Genomic DNA, 27,852 nt, shown 5'->3' on the forward strand with positions numbered 1-27,852 from the left:
GCAGAAATAGTTGCTGCGTAGGGATCTGTGCCGCAGGTGTTGGGAGGGGCGTAGCTGCAGAGATCACCTTCTTCGGTCCAGTTTGCCGGCAGCTGTCATACGGTTGGTGAGGAGCGTGGATAGCTGCAGTGTTTGCTGGATTACGTAGATTCCATACAGGTAAAGCCATATTAGGTGCGCGCGTATGAGAGGACTACTGCTTTTTTTTTTCTTATGTGGCAGAAAGCTGCTTCCGTTGCGTTTACACAAGTACTTTTAATTATCGACTGTGTAAAAGGTTGCGTTTAACGAATACGCGATTCTAAACTCGCTGTGTCCCACGTTTATAGTATTGTTATAGGATCAATGCTAAAGGTATGTGTGACGTAGACGTATCGCATTTATTGCTGTGACGTTTGTGCGCCTTTCCTCAGCGATGCGATGTTGCTTTGCGCAACGCGTGGCTCCTTAGCTGCTCTAGTTTCCTCTTCCCTGCGACGATGTCGTAATTTAATGGTAGCTTAAAGCAAGGCCCCAGTTTTCACGGCCTAAAACTAAAATGTCAACTAACTCATCAGCTTCTCCATCACTGGTTGCCATGGTGAATTGGATATTGTGACTATAGGGTGGGACTGACACGTCTGTCCTCTTTGACCTCAGTCAGATGTTCACTATTACACTGCAAACTCGTGCAGCATCTGAATGGCCAATAAGCAGTGAGTTCCCTACCCACGTTCGAAAAATGAACTATTGCTATGATGCTTTGCCAGAGACCCTAAATAGGCCAAATCCATATCCGGTATTGAAAATGGTGCTTGGCAATTTCTTGATGAGCTATGTATTTTAAAATTGCTTTAAACAACAATCTGGTTCCAAAGGTTAGCGATAAAGCTCACAGATTGCTCCATTTTATGCACTGCTGGTTCAGACTCCATAAAACCTATCAATACTCACTGAACCCTTTTCACAGATCTGGCTTTTCACAGCATATTGTTTTAAGAGCCCGTATGATGGAAAAGGACAGGCAAAAACTGCTTTCATTAACAATATTGCATACAAAAAACTCTAAATCATTCAAAATGATTAATGAAAAATCTATGTAACACCGATTAGAATTAGTTTCTTTATGCTAATTCTCCTTTAGGTTAATGGCAGAACATTTCTGCTTTGATCTGTGTTACAGAAACCGTGACATGCCTGACATCCACTTGTCCGTGCAGACACAAGGGGTGGATTTTGGCATGCAATTCAGTGCTGTGTTATTTCAAAGGTGAAATCAGTGCAGATGGTTAAAAAATGCTGCATTTCAATATTATCGGATATAGCGGGATGCATTCTCTCTAATTTATTTTCCCTTTGACAGTCTTTATCACACTAATGACACAAAGCAAAAGGTAATTGCTTAAACCACTGGTACAACACTGTAGATAATTCTTTTGCTCTTTATTAATGTGACATTGCAGCAAATGTTCCCCTTCAACCTTTGTTTAAATGTACTGTGTGACTTTTCACCTTTTGGCATCAGACGCTCTTGTCAATATGGCTCTTCAAAATGTCAGTCCCCTTCCTATGTGGCATAGTGTTGCATGATCATTCTGCTATGAAGGAGCTAATTTAGGCTTTACCATTTGCTGCCTCCCAGGTCTCAAGGAGTTGGTGACGACTGGGGTTGGATAGATTTAGACTGCTTCTATATTAATATTTCCAAGGGTATTTTAAGGTTGCATCCTTTGGTCAGCAACCAAACTATTCTAGTAATGCTCATTATATAGGTTAACTAATGCTGGGGTATTGCCCTCTACCAGTGGCCTTGTGAAAATGGGACACCCAATATCAGTGCTTTGGCTAGAAACATGCCTGCTTCCCCCCCCCCCCCAATCATTTGTCTAGCAGCTTTACAGCCCATGTCTGCAGTACCCGCTTTTTAAGAAGATTACAGTGAATGGTGCCGTTTATTTCTGTTGCTGGACTAAAGCTGGCCATAGATGCAAAGATCTCATTGTACGAATCGAGGATTCGTACAATTTTCGGAATGTGTGTGGAGAATCCCAACATTTTTTGTCCGGCGGAAATCGGTTGTTTGGTCGATCGGACAGGTTAGAAAATTTCTGTCGGCTGCGGGTAATATCTCTGCGTGTATTGCCGATTTGTACGATTTTCAGTGGGAGACTGTCACTTGCTTTGTCTATCTACGATTGCTGTCGGGGGCAGAACATTGGCTGATCTATTCTTTAACTACTTTATTTGGTCAGAATGGTAAGACTTTGATCTGAATGGTTAGTGGCAGGTCGCGAGATGGGAAAGTCTGATCATACATTGATTTGTACGATCGGATCTTTGCGTCTGTGGCCAGCTTAAGGCCTGATCGTGTGACATGCACCCTTTAATTTGCATGGGTTAGTGCTGACTACTTTTTTCAAAGCAGTCTCACCCCTCTGTACACATCTCCGAATAGTCGTAAATTCTATAATAAAGAGAATGCATTCTCCCCCCCCTATAAATGTAATGCAAATACGTGTCATATCCTCTTATACTGGCCTTGCTGTGAAATGCAACGGAATAACTGAGTAATATCCCGTTACAAAACCCAGTTGTTAAAGGGGAGGGAGGTAACTTTGCTTAGTTAGTCATGGTGTGGGATGGACAGAATCGAATGTGCCAGACAGGAATTTCCAATTTCTCATACAGCCATTGAGCAGCTCTAGAAAATGTTGCTTCACACAAGGAATTGTAGATTATAAAGTAGCACTGATGCATTTAATATTCATCTGGCAACTTCTAGCTTTCACAAATGAGCTTTTTTTTATTTCAATCATTTGCACATTGTAACTATAATTAGCAAACAACTTTTTTTTACTGTTTAAAATATGTGCTTCTGTTTAAAGTAGGAAAGATGAACTTCTGAATGCCTGAAGTTCTGGCACATTGAGCAATGCAGCTGTTTCCATTGTAGAGAACAGACGTCATTGACGCATGTGCACTGTATTTCTTCTGTGGCTGGGTGCCACGATGCACAGACATATCTTCTGAATATCCTCAGCTAAAGCTTTGCTTTTGGACTCTAGTGAATTGCATCAAACCTTTGTGTCAGTGCATGATGTTTAATATAAGACTAGCTCTCTACATTTTCTAATTACTTTTTCTTTACCCTAAAATAAAAATTTGCTTAATAATAGAAAACATAATTCTAAGGAACTTTCCAATATAAATATCATATATAAATAAATATCATTACCAATTTCCAATGCTTTTAAAGTTATCTGTAAAAAACAATTGATATTAAAAGCAGCATTTGCTTTCCCAGTTGCTACTTTTTAAACAATGTTGCATACCTTGTTAATCAAAACATTAAACTTGTGGCAGCCAAATGGGAGTTACATTTGGCAAGTTCACAAAATAGCATGTATTGTCTCGAGGCAGCAAACCCTGCACCTGATTTGCTAATATGTTGCCAGTGCAGCTACATTTTACATTTAATCCGCAATATATTAATTCTTGAGAATTTTTTTTTTTTTAATCACCCATATTGCTGTACATTTCATTGAAAAGGGTTTCACCTGAAATCATACAAATAATAAACCAATTTGTGGCCTTCTCTGTTGATACTGGTTAGTGTGAGTAACAATGGCTTGTAGGTTATGGGACCTGTTATTATGTAGGGAGTTGGGAGTGATGCTTACTACTTCATGCAAAATGAATAGGGTTACAATTTTGTAGTGTTCTCAAGCTGATCTGCTCATGTTCAGCAGCACGTATGGTCTGGGGCTTACAGCAAACGGAGGGTGGAGCCTGACTGGCATATTCCCTGTAAAGGGGCGGGGCTAGATTGTGCTGCACATGAGTTGCTAATAAGGGCAGTGATCCAAGCCGGTGAGCACTCTGGAAAGCAAACTGGAAGAGCAGCCTTTTCAGGTACTTTTTTTTTTTTTTTTTTATGCCTTTCGGAAATACCTGTGCAAATCTACATTAATTGCATTCATTGTAAGCTGATCTGTGTGGTATAAATTATTTATGCATCAATATGCAATGCAGTTGTCTGAATCTTTTTAGTTTCCTATGGGATTAGTGTGTAATACAAACTGTAGAAGGACAAAAGAGTTTTGGTTAAATCCTTTCCTTCCCTTTACAGAAGATTTAGGGCAAGTTTTATCTCTAATATCTGTGCAGGAAAAAAATATTCTTTTATTTTGTAAGTTTGTTTTTAGTGTTCCACATGTGTCATTTTGAAATCCTTTATTGGTACCTAGTGTTTTACTTGATTTTTTTTTTTCCTTTTGCCTGGTATTTCAGTGACCATTGAAGTTCTAAATAAAGGATGATAATTATTTGTATTCAAACTGTTATGCAACATTTTTGATACTTTTCCTGAATTTTTTGGTTCAAGTAAGAGACTAAATTAAATGGAACAAAGGGCAACAAAACCATGTAAAGATGCCTTTATGGTAATGTAAAGCGCTTGCTCAGTCTGTTGGCTGCCATCTCATAATAGCTCTATAATACACAAAAGCCAGGAATATCTTGTAAATGATATCGTTATAAACGGTTAGTTCTGATGTTCTCAGTTATAAACGGTGAGTTCTGATGTCATTTCTGTCACACGACTCACTGAAACCTGTGTATTATAATAAATAAAGTACCACCAGTTGCAAAATATGAGGATATTAGAAGTTACCTCGGAGTTCCATGACCTGGAGCCTCATGCTTTTATATGGTCATGAAACTCCTCGGTAACTTATAATATCCTTATATTTTACAAGAAGGGGTACTTTATTCACTATATATTCTATAAATATATGCATCACTAGTGTAATGTCGCCAATTGGAACTATTGCTTCTGATGTGCATGCTCCTAGTGATAGTCAAAGTCCTGCCCTCTCTAATTATGCACTAGTCACATTGATGCTTCATCACTGACACCATGCATCACACCTCTTAATCAATCTTTATTGAAGTGTCAAATTACCATGGAGATGCTCAAGCAATCCTGAAGCAGCAGCCCCAATGCCTCCTATTCTGCGCTTAAAACGTAAGCTTGGTGGGGGGGGGTACATTGCTAGTGCAATGAGAGCTATTATGCTCTCTGCACTAGCGAAGGAGATGAAAACCTGGTAGACCTGCACAAAATAAGTATTTTACAGAAATGACAACTAGTAACTGTAATTTTCTGGGGAAAATAAACAAATTGTTTAGACAATTACATCTTAGAACCTATAACATTATTTTTGTACATGAAGGCAAACTATTTCATCTTCTTTTTTTTTTCTTCAGTAGGTCAACATGTCTGAGGCAGGTAGTGCTTTCATTCAGACCCAGCAGCTGCATGCTGCCATGGCAGACACCTTCTTGGAACACATGTGCCGTCTAGACATAGACTCTGAGCCAATTGTAGCACGTAACACAGGCATCATCTGCACTATTGGTATGTATATATAAAGCATGCCGATATACTCTGAATATCTAGTATTCAGCTGTGAAATGAAATGGTGGTGCTCCTCAATTGTAATTTCATTGACAGTAGACATGATTCTTTCTTTCAGGTAAAAGTCAAAATATTAATGAAGTTGCATTGACATAGTATGTGGTTTGAAATATCATTTGTAAGTCTCCGAGTAAAAGATTTAAACGTCTAAGCCATTGTATTTTAGGGGCACCTGCCCTTGCTGTTTTGTGAACAATTATTGTGTAAGAATCTTTGCCAGTGTTACTTGTACTGCTAAATCTACTGAGTTTGATCATCACTCTTCTTCCTCACTAGGCCCTGCTTCACGTTCTGTGGAAATGCTAAAGGAGATGATAAAATCTGGAATGAATATTGCTCGTCTGAACTTTTCCCATGGAACACACGAGGTTAGAATTTGTAGCTGAAGTGATCACTTCAATGCACTGACACCCCCCCCCCCCCCTCCAATATCTGTCCTCTGATCCATCAGAAAGCAGAAGGTTACTTTGAAACCTAATCTTTCTGCAGTGGTTTGCTTACACAGTCCCTCTCCCATTCCATTTATATAACTTAAGCCTTTTAGTTTTATATTCCTGTAATTGGGAGCATTCATTTTTGCTCTGACAGCAGGGAGCACTGGGAACAGGGAACTCTCCTCTAAATTTGTAGAGAAACTTTACACTTTTATCAAGCTTGGAACTGCCAATCCACAGAAAATACTCCTTTATATTATATTCTTAAGCCATCTGTATGTCCGTTTAACAAGGTTATAAATAAGTCCTTCTACCCTGGTCTGTTAGCATAGCCTGTATGCATGTCTGCTTCAACATGTAAAGTAAGACAGTTTCCAGAATTCTTTTCTACATAATGGCAAGCTATATTTCATAAAATACGAATACGCAAAGAGCAAGCCTATGATGATGTAACTTATTGAAGGTTCAATTTTGTGGAACCCTAGCACCTTTTAAATAAGGTCATAAGTGCTCAAAATTCTCTGCTATGCAGACAGGAACGTGAAGGAAATACTCCCTCTGACTAAATATAACTATTGCTTAATATTTGTCAAGGGACGAAAAAGTATCCTTACAGGTGATCTAACAATTTAAAATAACTAACTCTGACTATAATAATGTGTTGGTAAACAATATACAATAGTTTTTGAATTATTTGCCTGCTTCTGACTCTTTTCAGCTTTTAAATGGGGGTCACTGACTCCATCTAAAAACAAATGCTCTGTAAGGCCACAAATTTATAGTTGTTACGTTTATTTTTTATTACTCCAATTTCTGTTCAGGCACTCTCCCATTCATAATCTGTCTTATTCAAATCAATGCATGTTTGCTAGGGTACTTTGGACCCCTGAAATTGCAAACTGAAGAGCTGCTGAATAAAAAACTTTAACTCAAAAACCACAAAAAAATAAAACGATTGCAATTTGCCTCAGAATATCACTCTCTACAACATACTAAAAGTTAATTTAAAGGTGAACAACCCCTTTAAAAGATCCAGATGAGAAGAGCAAAGATTTGATATAATACACAAAAGCCATGAATATCTTGTAAATTATATCCTTATAAACGGTGAGTTCTGATGTCATCAGTTATAAACGGTGAGTTCTGATGTCATTTCTGTCACATGACTCACTAAAACTTGTGTATTATAATAAATAAAGTACCCCCAGTTGTAAAATATGAGGATATTAGAAGTTAACTCGGAGTTCCATGACCTGTATAAAAACACTCGGCCTTCGGCCTCGTGTTTTTATATGGTCATGAAACTCCTCGATAACTTATAATATCCTTATATTTTACAAGAGGGGGTACTTTATTCACTATATATACATATATACACATGCCATGTATTCACAGAAGGGCTTACATCAAAGTTGGTGGGTAACTTAAAGGCATATTCAAAATTTATTGGAACACAAAACTTTTTGGTTAAGCCAAGATTTATTTATCCAACTTGTATGGGAATTTAACCTTAATATTACAGGTGTGTATCTTGGACCTATTAAAGCGGTTGTTCGCCTTTAAATTAACTTTTAGTATGATTTAGAGAGTGATATTCTGAGACAATTTGCAATTGGTTTTCATTTTTTATTATACGTGTTTTTTTCCAGTTTGCAATTTCAGCAATCTGGTTGCTAGGGTCCAAGGTACCCTAGCAACCATGCACTGATTTGAATAAGATAATGGAATATGAGTAGGAAAGGCCTGAATAGAAATATGAGTAATAAAAGTATCAATAACAATATATGTGTAGCCTTACAGAGCATTTGTTTTTTTAGATGGGGTCAGTGACCCCCGATTTGAAAGCTGGAAAGAATCAGAAGAAGAAGGCAAATAATTCAAAAACTATCAAAAATAAATAATGAAGACAATAGAATTGGCCATTCTATAACATACTAAAAGCTAACTTAAAGGTGAACCACCCTTTAATATTTGTTAAAAATATTTCAGTGTACCCATAAGACATGATCATTATATAATTTTGCTTTTTCTTCTGTTTTCTTTTAGTATCATGCTGGCACCATTAAAAATGTCCGTGAAGCAACCGAGAGCTTAGCTTCCAATCCCATTCACTACCGGCCTGTGGCAGTGGCCCTGGACACAAAGGGACCAGAAATCCGCACTGGTCTCATTAAAGGAGTGAGTAAACCACAGACTTTTAAGGGATACTGTCCCAGGGAAAAAAGTATATATTTTTTTTTTTTTCCCAAAATGCATGTTTTTTTTTTTTTGTTTTTTTTTTTTAATTAATTTTTTTTTAAAAAAAACCTTTTTTAGATTTAATTTTGAAATCTGACATGGGGCTAGACATATTTCCAGTTTCCCAGGAACCCCTAGTCATGTGACTTGTGCTCTGATAATCTCCAGTCACTCTTTACTGCTGCACTGCAAGTTGTAGTGATATCACGCGCCCCCCCCCCCCCACAAAAGCCCATCAGCAGAACAATGGGTAACCAGATAACTGCTCCCAGGTAGAAATAAGAACAGCACTCGATAGTAAAAATCCATGTCCCACTGCGACCCCTGTAGTTCCAGGAGAAGCAATAACCTGTCAGAAAGCGGTTCCATAGTGCAGCACTGACTCCTGAAAACATATGACCAGGCAAAATGACCTGACATCCACACCAGTATTACAACTAAAAAAAAAAAATACACTTGTTGGGCTAGGAATTATATTTTACATGGTAGAGTGAATTATTTGCAGTGTAATTTCAAAATAAAAACCACCCCATAAAAATTTCGAAACAGTTTTAAGATTTAACATTTCCCAAGTGCTTGCTAAATAACCTTTCCCGATTCCTTTTTGCAGAGTGGCACAGCAGAAGTGGAGCTAAAAAAGGGAGCAACTATGCGTATCACTCTTGATGATGCATTCCAGGAAAACTGTGATGAGAATGTACTGTGGGTAGATTACAAAAACCTTACAAAAGTGGTGAAACCTGGCAGCAAGATCTATGTGGATGATGGGCTTATTTCCTTGCTCGTTAAGGAAATTGGTTAGTGCATTATGTATAATATAGATATACCAACACAAAGCAACAACTGTTCTGGCATTGTTTTAGGGTGTTTTTCGGGATGCCAAAAATAAGCCACCCCATGCAAGCACCACATAGTGATCGGCATCCTTCTTCAAATTTTCTTGGGGCAGACGCTTGCGCATTAGAACGAAATAGTCGACCTCTTTGTTAAAGTTTGGCTACTGCGCATGTGCACCCGCAAGAACAAAGAAGCAAGAGGATCGCTCTGTGGTGCTAGCTGGAAGGACCGGTGCAGTTTTCTGCTGATAGACGCACCAGCCTGGGTTTTTGTGTAAGTATATACAATCACTTAGAGGTGCCTAACTTTTGGCACCCCCAAGTAAAACCAGCCTTTCCTTCTCCTTTAAGCTTGTAAAGGGGAGATCATTGATTTGTAGAAGAAATTGGAACCAATCTCCGGCATATTGCCAATTTATTGTGCCATGTGACCTGTGTAGCAGATTCAATGGGGGGGAGAGATTTTGGATTAATAGTAATTCCTAGCCAGGCATCCATGGAACTGGATTGATATGATGAAAGTGGTGGTAGAAATGTGCAGGTGACAGAACTGGCCAACCACAATTAAGTTTGTGTATGTATATATATATATGTATGTATGTATGTATATATATTTTTTTCTCTTTTAAAGTTATGTTCATCCAGCACCTGAACAAAACTATTGGCAAAAAATAGTCTATTTTATATAGGTTCTAGCATTCTCCTCTAGAGCAGTGAATGACATTTGACCTGTTTTACTTTATGTAAAAATTAAAACCATTATATTCTACACAGATTATCTGTAATCTATGTAACCTGTGCCTTTTTGCTCTATTAAGATTTAATGTCTTATTTATGTAAACCAGCGGTTCTCAACCTGTGGGTCGTGACCCCTTTGGGGTCAAACTACCCTTTCACATGGGTCGCCTAAGAGGTCTTAGGCTTCTAAGGTGTGGGAGGAAAGAGGGGCAGGCAGAGGAAGGCCACACGGGAGACAGGAGAGAGAGAGAGGAAGGAGAGTGAGGCCTGAGAGGAAGAGAAGCAGCTGATTTGAGCGTCACTTTGTCCCACAGCTGAAGACAAATCACCCTGCCTGAGCCTCAACTCCAATGGGCCTCAGTGTTTATAGACAGGTGCCTAGAGCAGCCAATGAAATGTTCCTGCCAGCCCAGTGCTTACCCTGCCTAATGTGTACGCTTTATCCCAACTCCCGCCCAGGGAATATTCTTCTCTTGCTGCTCCGGCCTCCACTTCCGACTTTCCCTCCTCACTTCCGGGTACAGCCCATTCTCGCCAATGCTGATCGCACTCTGAAAAAAAAAAATCATAAGGGCGAAAGCAGGAACCAATAGGAGTCCTCTCAGAGCAGGGCACGCCCACTCCTCAGACGTGATGCTAGTGCCAGCTGTGGAATGCGGAAGTGGTAGAGGCTCCCAGCCGGGACTGTATAAAAGCCCAGAGAGTCACCATTGCATTTGTTGATTACAGAGAGGCAGGTGTAGGGGCCGTTGTTGGCAATGTATTCGGGTTAGGCAGTTTCTAATTCAGTGCCGGGCTAAGCAACACGACTGGCCACTTCGGCCCCCGCTGCAGCCGTGCGTAACCAAGACTGTGCTCTAAGCACTTTGACTTCAGAGAGATCTTTTCACTTAGGTAACACTTGTCAGACTAGGGGTAGGCTGGATATGAGGCACGTGACTTCTGCCCACCCCTACTTCCGGCTTTAATTATGTTAAATTTGTAACAATGAAAATATCACGCATGTCAGATATTTACATTACGATTCATCACAGTAGCAAAATTACAGTTGTGAAGTAGCAACGAAAATAATTTTATGGTTGGGGGTCACCACAAAATGAGGAACTGTATTAAAGGGTCGCGGCATTGGAAGGTTGAAAACCACTGATGTAAACTGTAGTAATACTGGGTATATTTATATTTAAATGCATATAAAACACTGTTTTAGGGGTTACCAGTCTTTTAAAAATAAGAAAATTTGATGCACTGACATGCACACCAGGATCTTGCATGTTTTGCTATATTATTGTTGATGTTCTCTGACTTTGTTTTTACTTCAGGTCCAGACTTCTGCGTGACTGAGATTGAGAATGGGGGAATGTTAGGAAGTAAGAAAGGAGTGAACCTCCCTGGGGCAGCTGTGGATTTGCCTGCTGTATCTTCAAAAGATATCCAAGACCTGCAATTTGGTGTGGAGCAAGATGTCGACATGGTTTTTGCTTCTTTTATCAGAAAGGCAGCAGATGTACATGAAGTGAGGGAAGTTCTTGGAGAGAAAGGCAAAAACATCAAGATTATCAGCAAAATTGAAAACCACGAGGGTGTTCGCAGGTACATAAACTGGATAAATGCAATTGGCATTTGCATATATAGTCCATATTGCACATTCAAAACAAAATTAAATAAATCTCCCAGGATGTACACAAACTAAACATGTAAGAATACCATAATTTTTTTCAAACAGGTAGCTGACAACTAGGGTGCAGACTTGGCGGGACTAATGTTTCATGTATTCTTTTTTTAAACCTTGCTTGAAAACAGATAAGTAGACAAGTCTCCTTGTCTTCCCAATAGGTTTGATGAGATTCTAGAAGCAAGTGATGGTATAATGGTGGCACGTGGTGATCTTGGTATTGAGATCCCTGCCGAAAAAGTCTTCCTTGCTCAAAAGATGATGATTGGACGCTGCAATCGTGCTGGCAAACCTGTGATCTGCGCCACTCAGGTAGCACTGATCAATTTTATGCCATGCTTGCATGGTAGTTATATTTTCATTTTGTATCTTGAAACATATGATCCAATACAATGCATATCAATGATCATCCACAGATGCTGGAAAGCATGATCAAAAAGCCTCGCCCAACACGTGCCGAAGGTAGTGATGTGGCCAATGCTGTTCTGGATGGGGCTGACTGTATAATGTTGTCAGGGGAGACTGCAAAGGGAGATTACCCATTGGAGGCTGTACGCATGCAGCATGCTGTGAGTATCTCTTCAGGGCACACATTGCTCACAAACTTACACATACACACTCAGCAGATGTATTTTGACTGGAGACCCTACAAAACATGTAATGTTAATTTTTTTTTTTTAAACATATACACTATATATACTGATAAATACACATTTGTTAATGTATATTATTTTTGCGTAGTCACATACAGTATAGCTGTGTGCGTGTGAATTTGGGTTGGTTGTGGTTTATTTTGGCATGAGCTGCCCTTAGTTGCTTGATGTGAGCTTTGCGCAATCAGACGTTCTTGGCAAACTTTAAGTACCCCCCACGTTGGCTAATGGCAAATTATTTGCAGCACTTATGTCTTTCCTTCCTTTTGTCTCCCTGTGCTTGACCATGGGTCAGTGGCCTTCACTTCCAGCTTTAAAACATTTGTGCAATTGCTAGAGACCAGATTGTTGTGATCAGTATAAGTCTAGGTATGCATTGTTATAAAAACATAACGTCCTGACATTAGTTGCATTCCTTGAGCACTAGTCCTCCAAACAAAATTACCTGCTATTTTTGTATCATGTTCACATGTTATTAAAACTATTAAATATGCCTTGTGCAAGTATCAATACCAGGCTGCTTAAGGTAAAACCGATAAATTGCAATTAAACTGCCAAATAACGTTTGCGAAACGTGGCTCAAGGTATGCAAAGTCTTTTTTTGCAGATGGTCCGTACATGCGCTTGCAGAGAGATTGCAAAGGCCAGAACAGCACTTTTCAGCGCTCTATCCCTTCCTTCTCTTTCCCTTTTGCTAAGCTGCCTGAGTGTTTCTTATTGGGGGAGTGAAATTACATGTGTTAACTTTAGGGCCAGATTTGTGATATCTAATTTTCACAGAGATTGGAAAAACATTAAATATTTCAGCAGGAGTATACAGTCCACACTAACATGTAGTCCCAATTTGGAGGCAGGTTACTGTATAATTCATTAAGTGGTACTGAGTTTGGCACTTGGAGATCAGTTCAATCAGGTCTCATTTACACTTTCATTTTTTACAGTCCAGTTTTATATAATATTATAACATGCTTGATGTTGCATTGTAAATGGCCTAAGAAAATTTTTTGTAAACTGCAAAATCATACAGAAAATATTTACATGAAAAACAGTATTTTTTACATCTGATATGCTGCTTGTATGAGCCATTTTCAGTACCACAAAATAAAAAATGTATGTAAATGAGACTAAACTATCTTATAATTTGCTTATCTTCATTTTGTTGTGATGGGCTACTGCCCATTTGAACCTCTTTACAAGGGAAATCAAGGGTAAGGCAATCCAAAAAAACACTTAATGCATTCACTTCCCATTTATTACAACATTTACATGAGGCTGGGGATAATCGGAGACTAGAGATATACTGCACTTCATCCTACCTAAACCTCGTGTTGCCTTTTGTTTAGTAAGAAGGCCTCAAGTTCTGTGCACAGGCACAAAAATGGGAGTCTCAAGACTTACAAGCACTTGCAGGGAACACAGTGCTAGGAAGGGTGGGCAAGGACTGTACATGTCAGGTTTTTAAAGCGACTCTGAAATAGAAAAAGTCAGTATCCCTTTAAAGAAGTTAATCTAGAACACTATCATATATTCTGTACTGTCAAAAGGAATTCTCACTTTCAGACACATAATTTTCCAGATTTTAATTGATTTCTAAGTTTATAGGTCATACTAAACGGGTTGTAAATTAAGTCAGGGCTAAAATGTCACCAGACAGTAAGGGAAAGCATTAGAAAAATTAAGTTCATTCATTGGATCTGGCATGCTACAAGTTTTTCTTCTTTACCAAATTACAGTATGTTTTAAATTTTCCCCATATAGGGAATTCCTGTTTTAGGGAAAGCGTGTGTGAGTGATCTTGTGTGAGGAAGTGTTTACTCAAAGTGAAACCAGTTTAATTTCTGTGCCTGCAGAAGATGCTTATTTTGCTGTGTTGAATTCCTAGTCACCAGGCCACATGGCATATTCTTAATCCTGAGCCTTGTTTTACTTTTGTAGTTAAGAGTATAAAATCGGTTATACTTTATCTAGAAATTCTGAAAGGTCATCTCCTATTTTAAGCAAATAATTTGATTTCTTTTTAATTATGCCTCTTTTCTCTTTAGTAAAACATCAGTTAATGTAATGGATTTTTTGAAGAAGTCCCAGGCATTCTGGATAATAGATCCTATACCTGTATTGGTATTTCAGAGAAAATATATTTTTTGCTGTGGGAAATGCAACAGATTTATGACAGCTTTATGTTTGAGTCACAATTCCAATGTGCCAAAAAAGATATTAGGTTAAAGATATTAGTAATGTTAATGTAATATGTTGCAATAGATGTGACATATTACCGGCTTCATTTATTTTATTTTTTTTGCTGGTATAAACCATAGCTATTGATAATATGATTACAAAAATCATTCTATGCATTTTTTTTTTTTAGGGATGCACCGAATCCCTGAATCTTTCGTGAAAGATTGGACTGAATACCGAACTGAATCATAATTTGCATATCAAATTAGGGCTTGAAGGGGAAAAAGTGGGGGAAAATGTTTTTACTTCCTTGTTTTGTGACCAAAAGTCACGTGATTTTCCTTACCTCCCCTAATTTGCATATGCAAATTTGGATTCGGTTCATCCAGACACAAGGATTCAGCCAAATCCGAATCTTGCTGGATTCAGTGCATCCCTATTTTTTTTTAGACGCTCCTTATGTAACTAGGCTGCTAACAAATGGAGTGTGTTTTAGTACTTTTGCTTTACCCCTGTGGGAAACCGGTTTTGGCCATGTAAGGATGGTGACTAGGATGTGTGTGCCTTTTGGTGACTAAGTGGGTGTGTGTGTGTGCTTTAAGGTGACTAAGGGTGCGTGTGTGTTCCTTTGCTTTTTTTTCTTATGCTGTGGAACTCTTCCTAAGCAATCTACCTTTTCTCACTAACTAGTTACTCTTCATAACTGGTGTAGAGAATCACTCTCCTGTATTTTCTGTCTTTGGTTTGTGTCCCCTTTCTTTCCCTATACTCTTTTCCTGGTTGTTCTCCCCTCCGGCCCACAGATTGCTCTGGAGGCCGAGGCTGCTGTATTCCATCGTCAGCTCTTCGAAGAACTTTTCCGTGCCACTTCTAGCTCAAGGGACCCAGCGGATGCAATGGCTGTAGGCGCAGTGGAGGCATCTTTTAAATGCTTAGCAAGTGCGCTCATAGTGATGACAGAGTCTGGCAGGTAGGGCTGCGACACGCCCCCATGCTTATAATCGCAGCTTCACATGCTTCCTCCCCTTATAAGTTGATGCAGGTCAGAAGTGTGCGTGTTGGTCAAGTAACTTCAGGTTAGGCAGGTCATGTGGAAAGGAAAAAGAAGCCTGACTGATGTGAATGTCTCCTATTCCATCCTCTTCCTCCTCCACTCTCACTTGCTAATCCCCATTCCCAAAAATGGGCATTTGTGGTACTTCCCACCCAACCAATGGTAGATTGCACGAGAGGCAGAAGCGGCCATTTTCCATCGGCAGTTGTTTGAGGAACTGAGACGCGTGTCCCCACTGACCCGTGATCCCACAGAAGCGACTGCTGTTGGAGCAGTAGAGGCATCATTCAAATGCTCCAGTGGAGCCATCATCGTGCTTACTAAATCTGGCAGGTAGGCACAAGGAGTAGATCATTGCTTTATGAATAATGGATCCACACTGGATAAGGTAACAAAGTAATGTTTTTTTTTTTTTTTTTTGTTTGTTATTGAACTTTACAATGTACAGTCAATGCAATTTGTGTAGTAATGTAAAGGTGGCCATACACAGGCAGATTAAAGCTGCCGATATTGGTCCTTTAGATCGATTCGTGTGAGGGGGCTCCAAATATTGGGCAGATATCGATTGGGCAAGCTGGATTTTTTTTTTTTGATCCAGGACCGCATTGGCTAGTTGATGCGGTCCTGCAACCTGTCGGCGCCCATTCGCAGCATTGTAATCCAATCGTTCAGCCCTAGGGCCGAACGTTCGGATTCACCCGATTATCGCCCAGCCGTTAGTGGGCATATCCAGTGAAGATCCGCTAGTTTGACAACCTCGCCAAACGAGCCGATCTAACAGTGTATGGCCTCCTTTAGGGTTATGAACTGCACATATGGTTCTGTGGTACATATAAAGAACTGTTTGGGTGGTGGGGCCAGACTGAAGGTCAGTTAATGTGAGATGTATTTGATGCCTTTTAGCTCTCCCACTCATGGAAGTGTAGCGTAAGGTTAGTTATGGTAGGATTTGGGGGAGTGAGCATTTACTTTCTGCCCGATATATTTATAGTACAATTTGGCAAAATTTGGATATGTCATATTATTATGGATCAAGGAGGGCCCTGACCAAATGTTGGACCTCAAAGCGTGACTTTAGCTAGTATTAACTATAACACGGGCAGTGGCACACGGGAAGATCTCCCGAAAATGCCTCTCCACTGCCAGTAATTGAAATTGCTAGGGGTATCTCCTGATTTAGCCATCAGTTGTACATAGTGGCAGCGATTCCTATTGCCGGCATTTTCAGGAGATTTGTTGCCCACAGCCGAGTCTAAAAAAAAAATCGTGGGATGACCTCTTCCCGTGTCTTGGAGCCATTGTTTTCATTAACATAAGTGAATATTTTTAGATACATGGTTCGCTTTATACTGGATTTAAAGCAATTCAGTCATCAAAAGTCCTATCAAAGTAAAACAATAGGAGTATATTTGAGTTATGTTTACTGCTTCCATGAAGTATGGTAGGTATTCAAATAGTTTTAAACCATACTATATACTTTTTAGGGATGCCCCGAATCCACTATTTTAGGATTTGGCCAAATCCTTCACAAAAGATTTGGCTGAATACCAAACCCAATTCAAATCTTAAAGGGATACTGTCATGGGGAAAAAAAATTCAAATGAATCAGTTAATAGTGCTGCTCCAGCAGAATTCTGCACTGAAATTAATTTCTCAAAAAGAGCAAACAGATTTAATTCAATTTTGAAATCTGACATGGGCTAGACATATTGTCAATTTCCCAGCTGCCCCAAGTCATGTGACTTGTGCTCTGATAAACTTCAATCACTCTTTACTGCTGTACTGCAAGTTGGAGTGATATCACCCCTTCCCTTTCCCCCCCAGCAGCCAAACAAAAGAACAATGGGAAGGTAACCAGATAGCAGCTCCCTAACACTAGATAACAGCTGCCTGGTAGATCTAAGAACAGCAATCAATAGTAAAAACCCATGTCCCACTGAGACACATTCAGTTACATTGAGAAGGAAAAACAGCAGCCTGCCAGAAAGCATTTTTCTCCTAAAGTGCAGGCACAAGTCACATGACTGGGGGCAGCTGGGAAATTGACAAAATGTCTAGCCCCATGTCAGATTTCAAAATTAAATATAAAAAAAATCTGTTTGCTCTTTTGAGAAATGAATTTCAGTGCAGAAGTCTGGTAGAGCAGCACTATTAACTGATGCGTTTTGAAAAAAACGTGTTTTCTGATGACAGGATCCCTTTAATTTGCATATGAAAGTTATGGAAAGAGAGGCTTACCTCCTTGAACTTTTTTATTTATTTATTTTTAAATTCTTCCTTGTTGTGTGATGAAAAGTCACATGACTTTGCATTCGCTCAGCCAGGCACTTGGATTGTCTGAATCCTGCTGAAAAAAACAGAATCCCAAACCAAATCCTGGATTCGGTGCAACCGTAAGCCTACTGGCAGAGTTTTAAGCTTTCACAGTTTGTTTGCAGTATACCATTGTTCCCATATCACAAACAAAAAGGTATTTTATTAAAGGGGTTGTTCACCTTTGGGAATTTTTTTTTTTCTCTAAAGGCTATGTTTTATTTGTTTTAATAAACATTACAACAAAAACATTGCAATATCAATAAACGTGTACAGTTACATGTGTCAATGGTATTGGATGATTTGCTTTCAAAGGTTTCAGCTTATTTTGAGGTTGAATTAGTCTTGGAAGTTATTACGGGGACAAAGTAAAAAAGATGCACCTTAGAGGTAACTTTTAGAATGATGGAGTGATATTCTGAGATAATTTGCAATTTGTTTTAATTTTTTATTTTGAAGGTTTTTTGAGTTATTTAGCTTATTAGTCAGCAGCTCTTTAATTTGCATCTTAAGCAATCTAGTAACTGGGGTCTAAATTACCCTAGTAACCATGCATTGGTTAAAAGTAACAATACATATATTGTAAAACTAAAAAACTATAAAAAAATAAATAATGAAAACCAATTCAAAAGTTGCTTAGAATTGGCCGTTCTGTAACATAATAAAAGTTACTTTAAAGGTGAACCACCTCTTTAAACATTTTGATGTAATGTATAAAGGCTGGAGTGACAGGATGTATAAAATAATAGCCAGAATACTAGTTCCTGCTTTGCAGCTGTGTAACCTATTTTCAGTCAATAACCAATCCATGACTGAGGTGGGGGGGCGGCACCATAAGGATGGGTGCTGACCATTTGTTTTTGATCCTTAGCATGCAGGTTAGATTCAAAGGCAGAGTAACTGAACAGTTATGTCCCGTGTGCACCCCCCCCTTCAAGACACTGACTAAGTAGAAAGTCGTGTTCTGGCTATTGTGTTAGACATCCACTCACTCACTTTTACACTGACCTGCTCCTTTTAATCATGATGGTTTAAAAATATATATATTTTTTTAAACCTTTGTTTATATTGAATGTACTCTCATTTAAGTCAAACTCTACATTTTAATGGTATTTCTCGGTCGTCCCTAGGCAGCACAGGGCACAAGTGGGTTAATATATCATTCCCTTTAGGAGGCAGGATGGAACTAAAATTTTAATCCCTCTGTTTGTGATCCTACCCTTCTGTGTATTAAGCCCACCTACTTTAGTTTTTTTCCCATCCTGGGGAGTAGAGCTCCCATACATCACCTTCAACTTTTATTAAACATATTTATGCACAAATTTATGTGTTAGTCCATCTGGACTGGAAAAGGCATGCTGCAGCGCTGCCTCACAGTACACAGCAATTTATTCCACAGCAAAGGCAAGCTTCAGCGCTGCCCAGGCTGGCACGGCAACATACTGTATTGCACAATACAAGGAATGCTTCAGCGCTGACAAGAGGGGGATTAAGTGAAAGGCACTTGCGACAACCTTCTGGGCACCATCTTAGACAACACGGGGGAATAAGTATAGTAATGGCTGGTTACTGCTGGTACAGCTTATAACCTTTATTTTCTTCAACTCTGGTCTTTTCTGGTACTTTTATCTCTAGTGCTGTCCATGCATTGCGGGGCAAATACAGCTCTTTACTAACATTCTTTACTTAGCCTAACATGGCGTCTGACCTTTCTAAATCACAAGATAAACTAGAAACACAAGCAGGCTCTGATAAAGCCTGTTTCTTCAAAAAAGAAACAGGGACAAGGAGGTACAACCATGCCAAAAAAGCGTAAAACCAGCACAGAAGGGAAAGCAGACTCTAGGCTAGACTCTGGCTCACAAATGCCTGATTGGTTTCAACCCTTCCAAGCATCCCTATTAACTATGTCATCAGCCATAGGAAAAAATAGCTGCAAACCAGACAGCGCAGGTTACACCGACAACATCTCACCAGCCACCTCCTGTAGAGGAAGATTCACTTTCCTCAGAAGAGGAAGGGGTAATTCAAGAGGATGACTCTGAATGGGAGGATTCAGAACAAACTAATCCTCGTTTAGAAGGTTCAATCTGAAGCTATTCACTCTCATGTTCCATACACTAGGCATTCAAGAGGAACACAAAGAGTCCAACACTTAAGATAAACTGTTCAGTCCCACTCAAAGGAAACAAAGATTTTTTTCCTGTACACGAGACTGTACAGGAGGTCATTAATAAAGAATGGAAGACCCCAGACCGCAGGGCAGTCAAAGACAAAAGAATGGATATACTTTATCCTTTCAGCCAGACTCATAAAGATAAATGGGAAACCATAACCAAAGTTGATGCTCTGATAGCCAGATTAGCTAAACGTACAACCATTCCTCTAGAGGACGGGATGGCTTTCAGAGACCTTATGGACAGAAAGGCCAAAAATCTTTTGAAAAGCTCATTTGCATCTTCTGCGGCTTTTAAACCATCAATTGCATCAACATGTGTTGCACGTACAATGGTGCTATGGTTGGAAGAGGCATTGTCAAGTCATTCAGACAAATCATTCGACATGCAAAGCCATCTGTCAAAAGTGCTCAATGCTGCACACTTCTTATGTGACTATCTATGGGCATACTCCAGTTACTGGCCAGGGCTTCGGCCCTTTCAGTAGGAGCCAGACGAGCACTTTGGCTCAAGTCTTGGAGTGCGGACTCAGCTTCCAAGAAAAACCTAGTTACTCTACCATTTTCAGGGGCTTCGGTCCAGAGCTAGATGCTCTAATAAGCAAAATCACTGGAGGAAAGAGCATCTTCTTACCTCAAGAAAAAAACCCAGACCTTCAAACACACAATCTAGAAGGACTTTTAGATCATCCAAATTTGGAAGACGGTCTCCGCAACGCTCCAGGCAGCAAAACTACGCAAATCAACACAAGGGTAATTTTAGTCCCTCAAAGAAGTCCTCTTGGAAATTTCAGAGACGCACCCCCAGGGGAACACCGAAAAAAACATAAGATGCATGAAGGGGCAGCCACCCCCGATCTTACTGAGGCGATAGGGGGGCGCCTCCTAAAGTTCAGGGAGACCTGGCTAGCAACAACTTCGGACACCTGGGTCCACAACATAATTTTGATGGGCTACAAAATTCAATTTCAAAGAACACCCCTCAACGATTTATCCAGTCATCCATACCATCTTTACCAAGCAAGAGGAAAGCTTTAAACTTCGCAATTCAAGTCATGCTCTAATCAAACTCAATTATAGCATTAGCAACAGAACAAAGGGGTCTAAGGTTTTACTCAAATCTTTTTCTAATACCCAAAAAAAGATGGTTCAATGCGTCCAGTATTAGATCTCAAATTCTTAAACAAATTTCTTCACGTTCCCTCGATCAAGATGGAATCACTGAGGTCCGTAATTGCAAACGTAGAACAAGGCGATTTTTTTCACAACCATAAACATAAAGGACGCTTATCTGCACGTACGAATTCATGTAGACTCTCAACCGTTCTTACAATTTGTGATTCAAGAAAACCACTACCAATTCAGAGCATTACCTTCGCACCCAGGGTGTTCACAAAGATTATGGCAGCGCTAGTGGCACACTTGAGACAAATAGATATTTGCGTGCTGCCATAACTAGACGATTTGTTAATTCGAGCACCATCATACACAACATCAATAGCTCGCACCAAGGTCTGTACAGAAATTTTGGAATCTCATGGTTGGAAGATCCACCTCTCAAAGAGTACATTAATCCCAACTCAGTCTATCATTTTTTTGGGAGTCAAATTCGACTCTCTACAACACAAAGTTGCAAGCCACAGCGAGACAGGCGATTTCACAAAGGTCAATCTCAGACAGAAACTGCATGCGTCTTCTAGGTCTAATGACCTCCGCCATAGAGGTTGTACCTTTCGCTCAAGCACACGAGGACTCTACAACTAGATTTCCTCCAAAACTGGCCCGGAGATTACAACATTTTAGATTTTTCTATCAGAGGACACGAAAACCTCACTTCAATGGTGGCTTCAGAGAAAAAACATTATGAGAGGAAAACTTTGTTCCTTTGCAAACTGGTCAATAATCACAACGGACGCCAGCCTCACAGGCTGGGGAGGCGTATTCGACCACAGGTCGGTTCAGGGACAGTGGTCACAAAAGGAGACGTTCCTTCACATAAATTTGCTGGAGCTACGAGCAATTTTTCTAGCGCTAAGACACTGGACGGAGTTACTAAAAGCTTCTCCGGTAAAAGTCAGATCAGACAATGCGACTGCGGTGGCATATATAAACCACCAAGGAGGTAAACACAGCAAAGCAGCTTAGAAAGAAGTAGCCCGCATTCTACAATGGGCAGAAGACCATTCTTGCCGGCTAGCAGCCGTTTACATACCAGGTCAACTGAACTGGGAGGCGGATTTTCTAAGCAGAACTACCATCGACCCAGGAGAGTGGACACTAAACAAAGAGGTGTTCCACCAAATTACAAGCAGATGGGGTATCCCACAGGTGGATCTGATGGCCAGCAAGTTCAATCACCAAACACGCTATTGTTCCAGGTACCACAATCCGGTAGCATGGTCACTAGATGCAATGACGACAGACTGGGACTTTCAGCTCGTATACATTTTTCCGCCCATACCAATGATTCATCCTGTCCTTCGACGTCTGTCTTTTCCAAATGACGGCGATAGCTCCTTTTTGGCCCAGGAGAGCATGGTTCTCAGATCTAAAAAAGTTCTCAATCGCTCCCCCCGTGGCCACTTGCTCAAAGACCAGATCTGTTACATCAAGGCCCCTGTTGGCACCCCACATTGGGGAGATTGTCTCTGACTGCATGGCTATTGAAAGCTCCATATGGAAGAATAAAGGATTCTCAGAGAAAGTAACCACTACCATGTTAAGAGCACGCAAACCACCTATCACCGTATATGGTTAAATTATATTTCCTGGTGCAGAAACAGAGAAGCTAATTACCAAGAGTGCTCAGTACCACTTATCCTAGAATTCCTTCAGGATGGCATGGACAAAGGATTGGGGGTTAATTCCCTCAAAGTTCAGATATCTGCCCTATCAGTGTTCTTCCAGGTACAGGTAGCATCTTTTCCAGATATTAGGACCTTTCTCCAAGTGGCTGGCCACATCAGACCGCCTCATAAGCATCCACTGCCCCCTTGGAATTTGAACCTCATCTTAAAAGGGACGCCCTTTTGAACCATTAGCCTCCACAGATCTTAAATTCCGTACTTGGAAAACGGCCTTTTCGCTTACACAACCTGGATGTAGTAAGAGCACTCAAGTTCTATTTGCATAGGACAGAAAGTATCAGAAAAACAGAAGCTCTACGGCCCAAACAAAAAGGGTGACAAAGCTTCAAAGAATTCCGTTGCGAGATGGATAAAGAACCTGATATTGTTCATCTACAAACTCAAGGACTTACCCACTCCATTAAAAGCAGGAGCCCAATCAACAAGGGGCACGAGTGCTTCAGGGGCACTGTATAACCATGCTTCCATGGAACAAATTTGTAAGGCAGCTACTTGGTCATCTTTACACACGTTTACAAAGTTTTATAAATTCAATGTTTTGGCATCAGCTGATGCCAGTTTCGGCAGAAAAGATCTACAAGCAGTTGTTACCAAGTAAAGGTCATTCTTACATGTTGGTGCCTTTCACCTTAAGTCTTCAGTCTACTCTCAAACTTGAGACAACGAATTCATTTTCCCACCCTTTCATTGGCTTTGCGACTAACCCACTTGTGCCCTGTGCTGCCTAGGGACGAATGAGAAAAGAGGATTTGTTATCTTACTTACCGATAAATCCCTTTCTCGGAGTCCCGTACAGGAAGCACAGGGAGTTTCCCACCCTTCTTCACTGTTCTATCTTATTTATAAGCTGTGCTAGTCGAAACTAAAGTAGCCGGGGTTAATGCACGGAAGGGGGGATCCCTTACAGAGGGATTAAGTTCCATCCTGCCTCCTAAAGGGAATGATATATTAACCCACTTGTCTAAGATAACAAATCCTCTCTTCAAGATGATATGAGTAAAATTTTGACTCCGCATTAAGGTTAAAGAAGTAAGGTAAACTTAACAGATTTTCACTACTGAGGATGAGGCTCTTGTCTGTAGTGGAAGATTAGCAATGCTGGTTTTGGCAGCATAACATGTGCTGCTCTCATTTCAAGTGACCTTTCTCTTGTTAATCTCACTGTGTGACCTGTTGCTGGTATTAATAGCTGAGGGTAAGCCAATTCACTTTAATAGTTTTCAGTATGTAAAATAGCCAATGAACTGTTTCTTCCATTTCAAATGTGTATCTAGAATATCTTAAAGGAGAGCTAAAGCTCAACCAAAGAAGTAGGCTAGAAATGTTGTACATTATGTTTTTGGACTCTGTACCAGCCCAAGGCTTGCACAGCCGTTTAGTAGTAAAGATCTGCCTCTAAAGATGCCCCAGTAGCTCCCCATGTGGATTCACTGCACATACTCTGTCTGTGCTTTTGTCAGTTACTTCGCTTAGGGACCCACTCACAATATACAGTACACATAGAATACAAATGTCACACTATAAGGCTAATTTTTTTACACATAATTACTACATGGCAGCACAGAAACCAGTGCAACGAACATCAGAATTTAATAATCAGCCTTTTGTAGCATCTGATTATATTACAGGTCAGCCTCATTTTCTTATTGATAATATGCAAGGCTAAGCTTGTCAACAGCTGCTCAGAGCCCACTGAGCAGTCACAGACACTTCCCAAGATAGTGACCCCCTGTGACAAGTTTGAAGTCCTGGATCATTGCTGCTATTGAGACGCTGAAACTTTAGGCTGGTGCAATAAGTTCAGTATATAAAATGGCATTTTAGCCATGTTCATTTTTATGGTTTAGTTCTCCTTCAAATCATTAAGTGCTTTTTTTTTTTTCTTAATGGGTTTTTTTTTTTGTGACTCTCCTTTATAGGTCTGCGCATTTACTGTCTCGTTACCGCCCACGCGCACCCATCATCTCTGTTACTCGTAATGGGCAGACAGCACGTCAGGCACATCTCTATCGTGGCATCTTTCCTGTACTCTATAGAGAAGCTGTGCACGAGGCATGGGCTGAGGATGTTGATAGCAGGGTCAACTTTGCAATGGACATTGGTAAGACAAGTCAACATTATAAGATTTTGCCTACCATAGTCATTTATTGCCCTTCACAAATCACTATATGTCACCAGCTCTGTTATGCTCCTTTGACCTATACAGAACATCTCCCATTGCAACCACAGAGACAACCATGTTCGATGTCCAAGTAGCATTTATATTAGCCCAAACTATATCATGGTTTTCAGGGAAGAAGTTCAAACAAACAGGCAAACTAAACTTTTTTTCACAGCAAATGTTTATTTTACTTACATTGCACTTTAAGCAACTATTTGTTACTCAAAATAAGTGCAGATCTGTAAGCAATGACATAATAGAAAGAGGCACTCTGGCGCTTTCTGTTTGCTCTTAAACTAGTTATGTGATACCATGTTCTTGTCCCCTGCTCGGCAAGGCCCATGGTCCTTTAAGCTATTTGTTACACAGAATAATTAACATAGTAAGTAAGATTGAAAAAAGACACACATACATCAAGTTCAATCTTGGTTTTGTTTTTTAATTTGCCTAACTGCCAGTTGATCCAGAGGAAGGCAAAAACCCATCTGAAGCCTCACTAATTTTCCTCAGAGGGGGAAAAAATTCCTTCCTGATTCCAAAATGGCAATCTGACTAGTTCCTGGATCAACTACTATGAGCTATCGCCCATAACCTTGTATTCCCCCACTTGCTAAAAAGCAATCCAACCCCTTCTTAAAGCTATCTAATGTATCACCCTGTACAACTGGTTCAGGGAGAGAATTCCACATCTTCACAGCTCTCACTGTAAAAAAAAAAAAACCCTTCGGAATATTTAGGCGGAACCTCTTTTCTTCTAATCAGAATGGGTGCCCATGTGTCAGCTGGAAAGACCTACTGGCAAATAAAGCATTCGTGAGATTATTATATGATCCCTTTATATATTTATGCATGGTTATCATATCACCCCTTAAGCGCCTCTTCTCCAGCGTGAACATCCCCAATTTGGCCAGTCTTTCCTCATAGCTAAGATTTTCCATACCTTTTACCAGCTTAGTTGCCCTTCTCTGTACCCTCTCTAATACAATAATGTCCTGTTTGAGTGATGGAGACCAAAACTGTATGGCATATTCTAGATGGGGCCTTACAAGTGCTCTACACAGTGGAAGAATGACCCCCTCCTCCCGTGACTCTATGCAACTTTTAATACATCTCAAGACCTTATTTGCCCTTGATGCTGCTGACTGGCATTGCTTGCTACAGCCAAGTTTATCATCTACAAGGACTCCAAGGTCCTTTTCCATAATGGATTTGTCTAGTGCAGTCCCATTAAGGGTATAAGTGGCTTGGATATTTTTACATCCCAGGTGCATGACTTTACATTTATCAACATTGAATCTCATTTGCCACTTAGCTGCCCAGATTGCCAGTTTGTCAAGATCATGTTGCAAGGATGCCACATCCTGGATGGAATTAATTGGGCTGAATAGTTTTGTGTCATCTGCAAACACTGATACATTACTTACAATACCCTCCCCTAAGTCATTAATTAACAAGTTAAATAAAAGTGGACCCAATACCGAGTTATGAGGGACCCCACTAAGAACCTTACTCCAAGTAGAGAATGTACCATTAACAACCACCCTCTGTACCTGATCCTGTAGCCAGTTTCCTATCCACGTGCAAACGACTTCATTAAGCCCAACAGACCTTAGTTTAGAAAGCAGTTGTTTGTGGGGCACAGTATCAAACGCTTTGGCAAAATCACATCTACTGCCACCCACTGTCCAGCATCTTACTTACCTAATCGTAAACACTGTGTTAAATGAATTGTTCAGTATAAAAACTGGGTAAATAGACTGTGCAAAATAAAAAATGTTTTTAATATAGTTATCCAAAAATGTAATGTATAAAAGCTTTAGTGACTGTATGTTTAACATAAGCAGAACACTACTTCCTGCTTTGCAGCTCTCTTGGTTTCCACTCATTGGTTACCAGGCAGTAACTGTGACTTGAGGGTGGGCCACATGGATCATAACTGATGCTTTTGAATCTGAGCTGAATGCCTTCGTTCTGCCTTCCCACCACAGCACTCCCCTTTTCAGCGCCGGGGGGGGGGGTCAACGTCACTAGTGCAGAGAGCGCTATTGCACTCTCTGCACTAGAAGAGCCGAATTTCCGGGTTGAAAATGGAAATTCAGCTCTTGAAGTTACCAGGAGCATGTTTTTTGCAGCCGCTGGCAACCAGTGGGGCCCTGCCACCTGAGGTGAGTTTCTCAACTTATCTCATTGGTGGAGCACTCCTGCATGTGGCCCCCTTTAAAGTCACTGACTAACTCAAGAGTTAGAGAGCTTCAAAGCAGGAAGTAGCACTCTGTTATGTTAGAAATCCAGTCATTCCAGCCTTTATAGATTACATTTTGGCTAACTATGTTGAAAACATTTTTTATTTTGCACAGCCTACCTATTTACCCACTTTTTTTATTTTTACACTAAACTGTTCCTTTAAGACAGAGGCATTCTAGAGTCTTTCTGCCTGCACTGCATTGCAGTAGCCAATTAATTCATACCTGCAGCTTGAATACATTTTGAAATTGAAGTTCAATCCTTTAACTGATACCATGTTTTTGTCTCCCTGCTAGGCAAGGCCCGTGGCTTTTTCAAGAGTGGGGATGTTGTGATCGTACTCACTGGCTGGCGGCCAGGCTCTGGTTTCACCAACACAATGCGTGTTGTTCCAGTGCCTTAATCTGCAAACCCGATAAAACTGTAATCTGTTGTCCATTTTTTTTTCTGCACTCTCCACCCAGCAGATGTAAACTCTGTAGACCAGATTATAAACCCTTTATTTGTGGCATTGGGAGAGACATTAGTGTGTTTGTGCGCAGCACGGAATTCCATTGTTCCGTTGCTTATTACGATCCCTGTGTTAGTCGGTTATTGCAAGTGCTGCCCACATATACATGAGATGTGTAGAAATATCTGTAATTACACTCCTTTCTCAGCCCTTCACTTGTGCAAGAAATTGCCTTGGATGTGCAATAAGTTTGCTCTTCATCTCTAGTCCGAGCAGCTACGTAGTTTGTTTTGCTTGTGGTTAGGGGAAGGCTTTGTGTTGTCCTCATCCTGTCTGAGATTCACTGAGTTTAGTGTTAATAAATCGATGCTTATGCAGCCTC

At 40.2% G+C, this 27,852-nt stretch overlaps 1 protein-coding gene across 2 annotated transcripts; it reads left to right on the forward strand.

The window, feature by feature from the left end:
• pkm.S (pyruvate kinase M1/2 S homeolog) lies at nt 1-27,852 on the forward strand. 2 transcript variants are annotated; one of them, XM_018254201.2, is made up of 11 exons: nt 1-159; nt 5,248-5,398; nt 5,735-5,826; nt 7,939-8,070; nt 8,741-8,927; nt 11,024-11,294; nt 11,538-11,688; nt 11,793-11,945; nt 15,008-15,174; nt 24,534-24,715; nt 27,316-27,847. In XM_018254201.2, the coding sequence occupies exons 2-11, from the start codon at nt 5,257-5,259 to the stop codon at nt 27,420-27,422; spliced, it is 1,584 nt and encodes a 527-aa protein (XP_018109690.1). In that variant the 5' UTR covers nt 1-159; nt 5,248-5,256; the 3' UTR covers nt 27,423-27,847.

This window comes from Xenopus laevis, chromosome 3S (assembly GCF_017654675.1).
Source record: "Xenopus laevis strain J_2021 chromosome 3S, Xenopus_laevis_v10.1, whole genome shotgun sequence".
NCBI classification, from domain to species: Eukaryota; Metazoa; Chordata; class Amphibia; order Anura; family Pipidae; genus Xenopus; species Xenopus laevis.

Coding starts and splice junctions, on each gene's coding strand:
- pkm.S (XM_018254201.2), top strand. CDS start 5,257: ATGTCTGAGGCAGGTAGTGCTTTCATTCAGACCCAGCAGCTGCATGCT. Junction 11,689..11,792: donor CTGTGATCTGCGCCACTCAG/GTAGCACTGATC, acceptor GATCATCCACAG/ATGCTGGAAAGCATGATCAA. Junction 11,946..15,007: donor CTGTACGCATGCAGCATGCT/GTGAGTATCTCT, acceptor TCCGGCCCACAG/ATTGCTCTGGAGGCCGAGGC.